Here is a 13991-nt window from a genome sequence, read left to right as displayed (position 1 = left end):
GGATCCGATTTGTGATTTCGGATTATAAATTTTAATTTTAAAGCGACCGGAAATATATATTTACGGAATTAATTTTAATGATTTGAGATTAATAGTGTTTAAGACATATTTTATGGGAAATCAATTAAATAAAATGATTTTAGCACAAAATGTACTTAAAAATGTATATATAGATGGTTGAAAAGGAAAAAAATAAAATAAAGTTTTTACATTTAATTTGTGACTTATACTTGCCATCTAATTAACACGATAGTTAACCAATTTGTATTCGCTGTGGAAATCTCAATGCACCCTCTTCTTTCACAACCATAAACTAAAATAGATTAAGCAAACCTTCTAATTTTAATTGTTGAAATTTTAAGACTGTGCTTTTTGATGGTTTGAAATATAATCACTAAATTCAATAATCACTTTGGATTAGCATATTTTGTATTGTGAATTTCTTAATAAAAAATATATTGATCAATTTTTATTGTTATGACTATGCATAATGCATGCATGATTCTTGTAGTATGCTTTTTGAAACAAAAAATTTAGTTGAAGGATTTGAGCTCTATTGTCGATTCTTGACCTTAACCTAACATTCCTATATATACATATATATGACTATAAAAGAAAATTTATACAAATTATTGAAACATTAAAACTAAAATTCTTAAGAAATGACTGAAAATGACTATAAAAGAAAATCGTAGCCCACTAGAGGGGACATGCTCATGAGTGATATGATCTAACCAATTAACAATTTGAAATGTAACGTCTTTATCTTCTTTTATTCGAATTTTTCAACCTTAGAAAAATACTTATAAGCAATAATAATGCACATGGAATTTAAAACTTTATTCATGCATACGTGACGTTTCCATGCCTTATACAAATTTGGCAAAGCACTAAAACCCAACAAGGCCAACGACTATTCCTTAAACATTCATTGACAAACTTTTTGTTAAACTAGCTAGCTAGTTTCTATCAATCATTGCAAAACGAATTGTTATTTATACAGCTGTTCCAAGAATTGCCTCAATTGGTTCCTTTTCTTGAGGTCACTTTCATACCAATTATGACACTGAGAGATAAGTTCCAAAAATATCCCACAATGTGGTACTGTGGAGGAAACAAACACTAGGACGATATGGTTCTTGGTAGCTAGATCTCATATCTACCCCTCTATGGATTTTTTTTTGTTTTGAAAAAGTAAGTGGCTCATATATATCTACCATGGTATATATAATTGTATATAAATAGTTTTTTTTTTGAATAAATATTTTGTTCAAAATTGTATATAAATATATGTGTTACAATCTCTAGGCGTTAGTCGGGCGATTGAGGTGGACCTAGCGCCTAGCAAGAAAATCGGGGATTACGCGAGGATTTATCGAGGATTAGTTTTAGGTTATTTTATTAAATAAATACAAATAATAAATATATGGTATTAGTTATATGTATAATTCGACTTCTGGCTATGAAAAAACACAGTATAACATACAAAACTATAATATTGGTTTCAAAATTGTAGTAAATATATCAAAATCATAATTTTAAAGCCAAATTTATGTTTTTCATTAAAATTTTGAACGTAAAATATTGTTAAACATCACAAACTCTCAGTATAAATATTTAATAACTGACAAAAAGGTTTAGGCGGGGATTAGTCATTAATCAAAATGGATAAAGTGGGTCTAGTGATTACACGGGGTGTAATCGGACTTAGGTGGGGATTTTTTAAATAGGGGTTACAACTCGTTATAGACTTGTTGATGTGATTTTTTAATTTCTTTGGGTTAAACATGTTTCCTTTGTTCAATGGTGTTAAAACAAAAGTGTAGTTGAAAACGATGTTGGTGCACAGTACACCATCGATGATTAGAAATCTAGCGAACGTTAAATAGTGAAGTGTTGAACGGTACGTGTGGCTATATAGATAAAAACATCGTTCTTCGCACATGTTACATTGCTTTCTAACAAGTTACCATATATGTACTTATAACTTTCTAAATGATTGATTATAGCATATGCTCAACATGCAAGTGTTACATGCATTTACTCTACCAGTTCTCAAATGATGGTAACACTCTTAAATATTTAATTGTCTTAATTTTACGATAAAATTATCGTCATATTTATGTTACAAATTATTACAATATTTAGTCATGATCTAATCAGTCATAATTTTGCGACAAATTGCCTACAGTTATGTGACAAAAGAAAATATAGTCACAACATTGTTACTATTTCGTCCCAAATTAGTGACTAATAATTTTCGTCTAAAATAACTTCATAATAGACCTGGTTTTTTTGTAGTGTTGTATAATTAATGATTACATTTTACATTACTACAAATTATTTTTACCCCAAATAATTACATGTTTTGAAATAAATAGCAAGCTCATATTGTTATTTACATAACTCCTCTTTACATACCAAAACCAAATCATTGTTTTCAAATGACATAGTACATATATAGCTTGAAACAAAAATAGATCTATAGATGTGGTCAAAAATACCGAAATTGTAAAAAAAAAAAAAAATAGGAGAAAACCAAAAAAAAAAATATTTTATTTATTTACAAAAAGAAGTCTTTACTCATAATTCCACAAAAAGCTTTCTTGAAGAAGTGGGTCCAATAGTATCGAATCATCTCCGTACGTAAAATCATCTTTGGTAGCATCTAACCATTGGGGCATCGACCCTATCCCCTCCAACGAGTCGAACAGCGCAAAATCGTTTCTTACATTGTTATCAAGAATAGGCAACTCCACGATTTCTCCTAGCTCCTCCGAAAGCATAGAAGCCGAGGATGCGGACGAGGACGACCCCTTTTCAATCTTCTCAGTCTCACAACTAGTGTGACTAGTTTTATCTTGGAGATGAAAGGGTCCAGTTTCGAAATCCATAAGAGCGGCTTTCGTGGCCGCGGCCTGGATGTCCTGTGGACTCATCGAGATGGGCCGCGGCAAAAACTCCGCGAGCTCAGGGAAGTTGAGGATCGCGGAGTTTCCTTTGATACTCAATGCCGCGACATCGTGAGCACGCGCTGCCATCTCGGCCGTAGGGAAAGTCCCGAGCCAGATTCTTGATTTTTTACGCGGTTCTCGAATCTCCGAGACCCATTTCCCCCAGCTCCTCATACGGGCACCGCGATATACCACTGTTTCTTTGGCTTTCTCTTTTCTCTTCTTGGTCGAGGAACAGTCCATGTCGGAACCATGAGAACCACCCATTGTTCTCTATCTCCCTCTCTCGTTTTTTTATGTCAGCTTGTTTGGAAAATTTGTGTATCAAAGTGTAGAATAAAGAGTTAGTTGTTAGGCAAAAAATAATGAGACAATTTTGGTGTGTCGGTGTTATAAACGAGAGTCATTTTGATGTTTCTTGGTTGCAATGACTTCCATACTATATAGTGTGTGTGTGTGTAGGGACGTATATATAGGAGAGGTAGTGTGGGGTATTGTTTACGAAATATTTATAGTGTGTCAAATTCTATTGACCTTTGTGATTTAATGTTTGTGAAGGGGAATTAACGACTAAAAGCCTCAATTTTTTTGTTCAATAGATTTCAAAATATCTTATTATATAAAGTTTGGTTTGTTAAATTAATAAACATGTGATGGTGACACATATTTAATTTATAAGGAAAGCATATATATATTTTTACAAAATTTCAAATTCTAATATTTTTTAGCTTGCTAAAAATTTTGAGTTATATTTAACGCAATTTTAAGTTATTGTTTAACGCAATTTTAAGTTGGTATTTCTAGAAAAAAATGATAATTAACGAAAATATACAGTTAATTGAAGATACCCACTTCTATATAAACAGAAAGATTGTCTTATATCTTTTTCATCGAAAAACTAATTTATTCAAAATATATATTTCCAAACATAATAATAAAAATAAATAATAATAATAATAATGGTTATAGTGTTGGTCACATCACTTATGTAACAATTCAAATTAAATTATTCGTATTAAGTTTAAATGTGCTGGTATAAGATCCAATCCGGTCCACTAAAGACCCAGCTACCTTAATTAAAACCTAAATGACGTGAACGTATAAAAGTGTCATCGTCACCACAGCCCTTTCTCATTGGTCATAATCAATTTTAACATTGAGAAATACAAGCCACCGTCATCTTCCATCGGAGCTACTGTTTGTGATTGTTGTTAGATATGGGCCTCGGCCCACGAGGATCCCTCCACTGTTTTGCGCTTGGCCCAGCCAGAGAAATGACATGGCGTCGACATCACAAGAAGACAAGGAACGAAGCTCAGCAACGGTCCATTCATTGCTCGGCCTACTATGGTAGACCCACGTGAAACCGATTTAATGCGGCGAGTTGTCCCATCACCGATAAAAGGAGAGAAACTTGATGTGACAAGACATAGGTGTATTGAGAGTGGAACAGTGAGTATAGCAGAGAGCTCGACTTGTAGTCTTAATCTTGTAGTGCCGATAGGATTTCCTTCCCTTTATAACTTGTACTCGCCGGTCCCTGATTAATATAAGAAGTGTTCTCTCGTTCGACCTCAAACTTAGACTTGATACCTCATTGACGATCTCAACTATCAACAATCGTGGTTGTGTTTTATTACACTAGTGTAAGTGGAGAAGTGTAATGATCGTCACGTTTTCACAGTTTTTGATTAGGTAAGACAAACGTATATAACATGGATATGTCATATTAATTCTACTAATAATTGTGGTTCTTTTGTCTATTTGATTTAGTTGTTTATAATTCAGTTGTTGGATTTTTAGTAAGAAGTGGACGAAAGAATGTTAAATTAGGGTTTGTTATGGGCTTCCAACTCAAAACCAATTGGCAATGAGTGGATTGACCCTAATCCCTTATATATTACTGAAGTCCCCTCACATCTTCCGATGTAGGATCTTTTCTCCACACACTCCCTCGAGATAATGCCTCTTTTAGCCATTAATCTCGACAAAATCCATCACGCACCCTCGAGATAATGCTCTTCTAGCTATCTCAATGGAATTGGGCCTTCTTTTGGGCCATCAATTAATGGGTGATCGGGCCTCTTTCCGGGCTGGATTAATTAATGGGTCAGCGTGTGTTTGGGCTCTGATACCATGTTAAATTAGGGTTTGTTATGGGCTTCCAACTCAAAGCCAATTGGCAATGAGTGGATTGGCCCTAATCCCTTATATATTACTGAAGTCCCCTCACATCTTCCGATGTGGGATCTTTTCTCCACATAAATTGATGAGAGTAAAGAACACAAAAGTGTTTAACGGAAGAATTGTATTAGACTCTCATAAAAATAATGTTACATAATACATCGATATATATAGTAATCGGAATAAACCTAATTTCATAAACTGAGATAATGACTAATGTAAATAATACATTTCTACATAAAGGTAAATATCCTAAATAAGAGGATCTAGATTCTTTCACATCTTCATAATTTACATATTCTTGAGCAATCATCTCGACCGTCGATCTCTCAACCGATCTCTGGTTCTCCATCTCCCAATACCCCCGGCAAGCTCATATGTGGTAACACGTGTGAGATTGGACAAGTCTTCAAAATAACGGCTTTATACTCGGCCGTCGAGTCATCATCGACGTTTATACCCGGTCGTGGGGTCAAAGCGGCTGTAAAATCAGACCGTCGGATCATTAACGACGTTTATACCCGATCGTTACGATCGGATCGTAGGGTTCTTCAAAACTCGCGTTTGCGATGTTTATGAATAATTCGCGATTGCGAAAATAAGTCACGAGAATAAGAAGTCAGAATATAAAAGGATGTTAATCGCGAGGGCGAAGAAAACATCAAACTGAACAAATCAATAGATAGAGAAAAATCAAAACAAAAGAAAGAAAAACCAATAGAAAATTATAGAAGCGAAAGCAAACGAGAAACCCTAACCCATAGGAATAGGATCAAGGCTCTGATACCATGATAAATTGATGAGAGTAAAGAACACAAAAATGTTTAACGGAAGAATTGTATTAGACTCTCATAAAAATAATGTTACATAATACATCGATATATATAGTAATCGGAATAAACCTAATTTCATAAACTGAGATAATGACTAATGTAAATAATACATTTCTACATAAAGGTAAATATCCTAAATAAGAGGATCTAGATTCTTTCACATCTTCATAATTTACATATTCTTGAGCAATCATCTCGACCGTCGATCTCTCAACCGATCTCCGGTTCTCCATCTCCCAATACCCCCGACAAGCTCATATGTGGTAACACGTGTGAGATTGGACAAGTCTTCAAAATAACGGCTTTATACTCGGCCGTCGAGTCATCATCAACGTTTATACCCGGTCGTGGGGTCAAAGCGGCTGTAAAATCCGACCGTCGGATCATTAACGACGTTTATACCCGATCGTAGGGTTCTTCAAGTAGAAAGGGACAAAACTCGCGTTTGCGATGTTTATGAATAATTCGCGATTGCGAAAATAAGTCACGAGAATAAGAAGTCAGAATATAAAAGGATGTTAATCGCGAGGGCGAAGAAAACATCAAACTGAACAAATCAATAGATAGAGAAAAATCAAAACAAAAGAAAGAAAAACCAATAGAAAATTATAGAAGCGAAAGCAAACGAGAAACCCTAACCCATAGGAATAGGATCAAGGCTCTGATATCATGATAAATTGATGAGAGTAAAGAACACAAAAATCTTTAACGGAAGAATTGTATTAGACTCTCATAAAAATAATGTTACATAATACATCGATATATATAGTAATCGGAATAAACCTAATTTCATAAACTGAGATAATGACTAATATAAATAATACATTTCTACATAAAGGTAAATATCCTAAATAAGAGGATCTAGATTCTTTCACATCTTCATAATTTACATATTCTTGAGCAATCATCTCGACCGTCGATCTCTCAACCGATCTCCGGTTCTCCATCTCCCAATACCCCCGGCAAGCTCATATGTGGTAACACGTGTGAGATTGGACAAGTCTTCAAAATAACGGCTTTATACTCGGCCGTCGAGTCATCATCGACGTTTATACCCGGTCGTGGGGTCAAAGCGGCTGTAAAATCCGACCGTCGGATCATTAACGACGTTTATACCCGATCGTAGGGCTCTTCAAGTAGAAAGGGACAAAACTCGCGTTTGCGATGTTTATGAATAATTCGCGATTGCGAAAATAAGTCACGAGAATAAGAAGTTAGAATATAAAAGGATGTTAATCGCGAGGGCGAAGAAAACATCAAACTGAACAAATCAATAGATAGAGAAAAATCAAAACAAAAGAAAGAAAAACCAATAGAAAATTATAGAAGCGAAAGCAAACGAGAAACCCTAACCCATAGGAATAGGATCAAGGCTCTGATACAATGATAAATTGATGAGAGTAAAGAACACAAAAATGTTTAACGGAAGAATTGTATTAGACTCTCATAAAAATAATGTTACATAATACATCGATATATATAGTAATCGGAATAAACCTAATTTCATAAACTGAGATAATGACTAATGTAAATAATACATTTCTACATAAAGGTAAATATCCTAAATAAGAGGATCTAGATTCTTTCACATCTTCATAATTTACATATTCTTGAGCAATCATCTCGACCGTCGATCTCTCAACCGATCTCCGGTCCTCCATCTCCCAAGAAATGATCCCACATCGGAAGATGTGAGGAAACTTCCTTAATATATAAGGGATTAGGCTCATTGCCAATTAGTTTTGAGTTGGAAGCTCATAACAAAACCTAATTTAACAAAGAACAATGTCAAATAGTGACTATAGTTTCTCCTCATGTCCGACGGAGTTAGAGTGTCAAGTAAGTGTTCTGAACAGATCTCATTACCAAAAAATATTCAAAATAGTTTTCGTTCATTTATTCGATCAGCCGCTTAAGCACCTTATCTCTCTTAAGTGTTGCAACGTATAAGCTAAGGTTTAAGCAAGTGTTCTGAACAGATAATATTTCATGATATACGGTATATTTTTCCATTAGGTTATAACCTTAGTTTTACCCAACCCTTAAATACACTAACATTGTGGCCCCTAACACTAATAAAATCATAATTGCTTCTTTCTAAAATTCATAACTTCTTCATTTCTATGTTTTCTTCCCAAGCTGTTCTTCTCTAATATCCATTAATCAAGTTTGAGAATTAATGAAGGGGCAATATCTTCTTCATTGGCTGATTGTTCTTGATTATGTTGGAACTTGTTTTTTGACGAAGTGATTTCGATTACTTTCGGTGGATTTTCCGAGTAAGACATTCATCAGAATGACCATTTCTATTATGGAATCGTCCAACACTACATGGTGGTGTATTATAGTGCCAAAACAAAGTTAGTTTAAATGAGAAATGAGTGTTTGAAGTATGTAGCTTTGAAAGCTTGTAATTCAAATAACCTAAGTACATTGGGAGTTATTGGGAGAATGATTTTTTAAAGATTTTTAGAGTTTAAGATTTTATTGTTATTGGTTTATGGATTCTTTAGGGGGGTTATTGGTTTATGGATTTGTAAATCCACCTAGAATTTGTGAATCCTTATTATTTATGAAATCAAAATACATGGATTTTGAAATAACATGTTTTATCCTTGGATTTGAATCCTTCTATTTTACACTATCAAATTATTTCAAATTCATTTAAAACATACTGCTGATTTTAAAATCCGAAAACAAATCACTAAACGAATAACATATGATTTTAACTAGTATTTATAAATCATACAACCAATAAGACATGATTTTGATAGTTATTTTAAAATCAATGATTGAATAACATAGGATTTTTGTTTGGATTTCCAAATCCATCAAAATCAATGATCCAATAACCCCCTTATATTCTTACTAAAATCTTTTGTTATTGGTGTATGTATTTTGTAATTCCATTTAAAATCCTTCGTTATTCAAAAAGTTGAGTTCTTATTGATTTTCCAATTCTATCAAATTACAGTGTTATTGGGAATGATTTCCTATATATTTAGTCATTAAAAACAACTTCCATAATACTGCAGTTATCATAAGTATTGTAAAATCTATCATATGAAGATTCTGGGCAAACATTTGTTTTGAATCTTCAAAATTTTTTGAGAATATAAATCTCTAAAATTTTGAAATCCACGAACTCTTTTAGAAAAACTCAACTACACATGGGATGTATTTGGGATTTGAGATATGGAAAATGGGCTTATAGGCCGCAAAATTATTCTAATTTTCTAGGATATTTTGGTTTAATTTGTTTGTTAAATCAACAAATACCACATTTAATATTGACTTCTGTAACTACAAAATCAATTTACGTCAATTAAATTGGAATAATGCTTTTCAGAACCAATAACAAAAGACTTTATTAAGAATTTAAGAATCCATAAACCAATAAAAATAGAATCTTAGACTCTAACAATCTTTAAAAATCATTCTCCCAATAACCCCCCTATTCTCCTATTAAAGGTGGTGTTGAGATTTATTTAGGCTCTGAATGGTAATAATGCCGTACTATAAAACCGCACTACAACAGTGTTGTAACAGTGTCAAAATATCTGAATATACATATATATTTATGTATTTTTGTTACTATTTGAATCGCACCGCACTTTTCCCACAGTGAAAAACGCAGTTACCATTCGGAACCTTAATATATAAAGCTATGGCCATTGCTTCTCATTTGTATAAGCGATTATTTTGATAAAAATCCCTTTTTCTCTTTATCTCATATCTTTCTCAAAAGTAAGTGTCTCAAGAATGTAATGACTTACTAACGTTTGTTTGATTTCGTCATCAATTGTAGTGATATGATTTCACTATGGTTGTATCTAGGCCTGGCCCGAAACTAAAGTTGAGCAAGCAAAAGCTTTAGGCATCATAATAAATAAATAGATTTAAGGGCATCAGATTTAAAAACTTTTTTGTAGTCCAGTGGTTAGGTTCCCTTTAACTCCTCGAAAGTCTCTTGTTCGACACCCCTAGAGGTAACTTGTATCATGGGATCTATATGTTCAAAAGACCCGCCACACTGCGGGATGTAATGTGGTTCAAAGAAGTTAGTTCATATCTTGTTCTACTCTTAGTTAACTGTTGTACAAAGGATTAAATCATTATTGCTGATTTAGTTTGGGTTAAGACTCTATGATCGCGAAATCCAATAATTATAACGATTTAAATTTACAAATAAGAAAGAATAGAAATAGATACACAGTGAAGAGATTTGATATTTTTCCTTAAAACTCGAACTAGCTCATGTAGTGGGGAGGTTTTATGACCAGATGGATACAATCTTGGCGAAACCGTATCGTTACATTTGATGACATAATCAAACGAACGTTGGTATGTCGTTACACTCTTACTTAACGTAGAGAGAGATTGTTTATTGAATTGATTGATCATCTCAAAATGAGAAGACAAAGAAACATATAACGAGAACATATGCTACATAATTGATACGAGGAGTTGAAAGAAAACCCGCGCATGCCATGAAACTTTTACACAATTATAGGATCACAAGTGACTCAAACGAAGACATTAGAACCATTATTTCAAGATTTGTCGTATGAAGATGAGACTGGGGATTGGTAGTTTTGATGATTTGATAGTATTTATACTGTTTTATAAGTTTAAAAAAAAAAAACATATTAACAAAGGTTGGTATCATAATAAAGGAGAGCTGAGAATTTCTTTGCTAAGACATCTTATAATATAAAGTTTGGTAGAAGAAGTTATAATTCCACGTGATCGTGACACGAGTCAAGTTTATCAATTAGACTTCGAAAACTAAAAATTATTTAGATAAAAAAAATACACAATTGATTACAAATCATAAAAACAAAAAAAGAAATATACATATGATTTTACCATCACTAGCTAATGTTAGAGCTATAAACAACATCTCTCAGTTTAATGTGTAAAAAATTGATATGGCTCAAACATTGAAGTCACAAATATATTACTAATTTGGACCTAATTTGGAAAAAAAAAAAAAGCTTCCGACTAAATACAATATATGTCTACAATCGTTCTTTACAAATTATTATTTTCTCCCTATTTAAACAAGCTCTTCATATGCTACCAAGAATAGAGGATCAACCAATATTTTTTCATAGGAAATGGACACTCTGATGCTTTGGTGTTGAGGATTTAATTTGATTCTTTGTCAAATTACTCTGATGCTTCTTCATGGCTGGAAACGTCTACTAAAATGTAGATGACACAATACGAGCTTATGAGGGATAAATGTCAATGTCCAAGACACCTTTTTTACTTTTTCTATACTTTATATTTCAAGATCATAAGTTTCAAGAACTCATCTTCGTAGTAGGCAACCCGCCGCCGTTGCTTCTCCGGGAGGTGGTGATTTGGTGAACAAAATCATAGAAGCGTTTTTGTTGCGACCTAAAATCGCGTCTGCGGTTGAAGCGGCTGCGGATAAAAGAGAAGGAGAGATGATGATGTGGCAAGAAGCGTTCTGTGCGGCGGGGATGAGGATGGTTCCGTTGAGCCAATTCGTTTATTTTCAAGCTGAGTGTTTTAGTGGAGAAAGCACAAGTCAGAGGGTTCCACGTGGCGAAACGTCAAAAAGAGTTAAATGCTTTGTTGGCACGAGAGGCCTACCGTTGCCACGTCAGCTTGGCGGGATTATTGAACTAACCGGGATTGGTTGAATATACAGTTGTAGAGCGTTTGGATTGGTTTTATTATTTGACTATTTTATAAACATTCTTAACGAGATTATCACTTAATATAGATAATCCATAATTTGAAATAAGAATCAGTCAAGTGTCTTTCTAAATGATCTAGTTTATCTTTTTTGGGACCTTTTTCATAATCAAATGATTCGACTAAAAAAACATATTTAAGATCTAGTTTATATTCTCGTTCTCTAGATCAAAATTAAGATTCAAGAACTCATCTTCATAGTAGCCAACCCCATTGAAAGAGAGTAATCTTGTAATGGAATGTGTGGTTGAAAAATAAATGAATCAGAGAATAAATACGACAACAAGCATTAATCTTTTTTATTTTGTCCCAACATAATATTGAGACACAACTTTAAAAAAACACGTTTGTAACAAACGTTTTGGATTTTTGTATGATCGATTTGTCATTATCTCGGACCTCTACATAAACTACAAGAAGTTTGTTAGAAACAAAATAAAGAAACACAAAACACATTTGTAACAAACAACACTCTTATCTTTCAATTCTCAATCTCCTCATACGTACGCTTCTTAATGATATATTCTTCGAGATTATAAATTTAACAGTGTAACATATCACATTAAAATCTCACGTTTCAAATCCAAAATATTTTCTCAAGAATTTATACAAACTTTATAGACAGACTACTCATAAATATCTTGAATTTATAACAAAGTGTATGTACAAAGTACCAACGTCCAACTAAACCTTTCATTACTTCTTTGCTTGTTCGTATTCTTACACAGTCTAGATCGAACCATGCAGTAATCTTCTTAGATCAAGCATCACACAAGATATAAGCAAAGCGATTCATCGCCTCATATCGCACGTTCACTGACAGAAAATTCTAAGAGGTTAGCACGAACATGAAAAAATATAACCCAAAAATCAAACATTAACCAGCAAATATAACACGGAATAGTAAATGCAAATATTATGTAACACAAAATTTTAAGAGGTCTTTTCCCGGACGTGAAGGGTAGCAATATCCCGGATGTGAAAGGTAGCAGCCATTGTGATAAGGTGGACCATGCAACGTGTAGAGAGTCTATTAGAGAACGTGACTCAAGGAGGGACTAAATCAAGTTTGTGGTTGCAAATTCTAGACCTACTAGTATTTAAGGGAGCCTTGTTTCATCACCGTATCATCATCACCTACAAGCTTAACTCTCCACATACATTATATTTTGAGATCAAACAACTTATCAATCGGAAGAATGGAAGGGAAAACTTTGGTTCTAAGTGTGCTCGTAATGAGTTTGTTCATAGCGCAAATCAACGCTAAGAGCTGCTGTCCATCCACCACTGCTAGAAACATCTATAATACTTGCCGTTTTGCTGGATCTCCTAGGCCAGTATGTGCAAGCCTCAGTGGCTGCAAAAACATTAGTGGGACAAAATGTCCTAATGGATATACGCATGACACTCTCGAAAACACAGGTACATTGATTACTATTGCGAGATATTACGTTTGTTACAAGACGAATAGAGATTTCATTTGTTTGATGTGTTTTTTTTTTTTTTTTTTTTTTTTTTTGTCTCAAGGTAATACTGTCGATGCTTACTGCAAGTTGGGGTGTGTATCCTCTGTATGTGGTGGCTTAACCACTCTCCAGAACTCTGGTAAAGCAAAATTCTCAAACTTTTTATTTAACACTATAACAATTTTTTTATAATTTAGTAAATTGAAAAAGACTAAGCCGTTCAAATTTTGTTTTGATGACTAGATGCAAGTGAAATCGTAAGTGGAGCAGTTGAGAAATGTGCTAACGCATGTTCTACTGTCTGCACCAAGGGTTCGGTGAATGCAGTTGAAATTGCCTAGTCAAGCATAAAAATACCACGGGTGAATGGAGATTTACACTGTTGTTTTCCATGTATCCAACAATTACCATGTATGTGACAACAATGTTAATACTCTCGTGCTCGTACTTGTGTATGCGTGTAGAAGGTTATAAGTCTTCTACTCTCTATCTTTTCAATAATGAATAAATGTTTGTATCAATCTTTATGCTCTCAAGCAATTTCAGATGTTCTTTTCTATAAGCTTCTCATATAATGAGAACATATGCTACATAATTGATACGTGGAGGGAGCAAGATCATTAAACATAATCGAAAACTTTTACACAATTATAGGATCACTAGTGACTCAAACGAAGACATTAGAAACATTATTCAAGATTTGTCATATGAAGACGAGACCGGGTGAAAGAACCCATCCCGTTTTTTTTTTTTTTAACATGCAGACCGGATTAACCCAATTAATTGTAAACGAGTTAAATCAGCTAAACCAGCCAGTTTAGCAA

The 13991-nt window shown here is 33.6% G+C and overlaps 2 protein-coding genes across 2 annotated transcripts; one reads left to right on the top strand and one right to left on the bottom strand.

Annotated features, from left to right (window-relative positions):
• Positions 1-2579: 2579 nt before the first annotated feature.
• LOC17890397 (ethylene-responsive transcription factor ERF042) lies at positions 2580-3221 on the bottom strand. Its single transcript, XM_006294921.2, has one exon. The coding sequence runs from the start codon at positions 3219-3221 to the stop codon at positions 2580-2582; it is 642 nt and encodes a 213-aa protein (XP_006294983.1).
• Positions 3222-12835: 9614 nt separating this feature from the next.
• On the top strand, positions 12836-13707 carry LOC17888198 (probable thionin-2.4). The gene is made up of 3 exons (XM_006295159.2): positions 12836-13123; positions 13229-13306; positions 13411-13707. Exons 1-3 carry the CDS (start codon positions 12901-12903, stop codon positions 13506-13508), a joined length of 399 nt encoding a protein of 132 aa, XP_006295221.1. The 5' UTR covers positions 12836-12900; the 3' UTR covers positions 13509-13707.
• Positions 13708-13991: the final 284 nt, after the last annotated feature.

The sequence above is a fragment of the Capsella rubella genome, unplaced genomic scaffold (assembly GCF_000375325.1).
Source record: "Capsella rubella cultivar Monte Gargano unplaced genomic scaffold, Caprub1_0 scaffold_4, whole genome shotgun sequence".
Lineage (NCBI taxonomy): Eukaryota > Viridiplantae > Streptophyta > Magnoliopsida > Brassicales > Brassicaceae > Capsella > Capsella rubella.
This window is presented reverse-complemented; position numbering and strand designations above follow the sequence as displayed.

What these genes read in the sequence shown, in the direction of transcription:
- LOC17890397 (XM_006294921.2), bottom strand. Translation starts at nt 3,221, where the DNA reads ATGGGTGGTTCTCATGGTTCCGACATGGACTGTTCCTCGACCAAGAAG.
- LOC17888198 (XM_006295159.2), top strand. Translation starts at nt 12,901, where the DNA reads ATGGAAGGGAAAACTTTGGTTCTAAGTGTGCTCGTAATGAGTTTGTTC. An exon ending in TGACACTCTCGAAAACACAG is followed by an intron (nt 13,124 to 13,228) that starts GTACATTGATTA and finishes TTTTGTCTCAAG; the next exon opens with GTAATACTGTCGATGCTTAC. An exon ending in AACCACTCTCCAGAACTCTG is followed by an intron (nt 13,307 to 13,410) that starts GTAAAGCAAAAT and finishes TTTGATGACTAG; the next exon opens with ATGCAAGTGAAATCGTAAGT.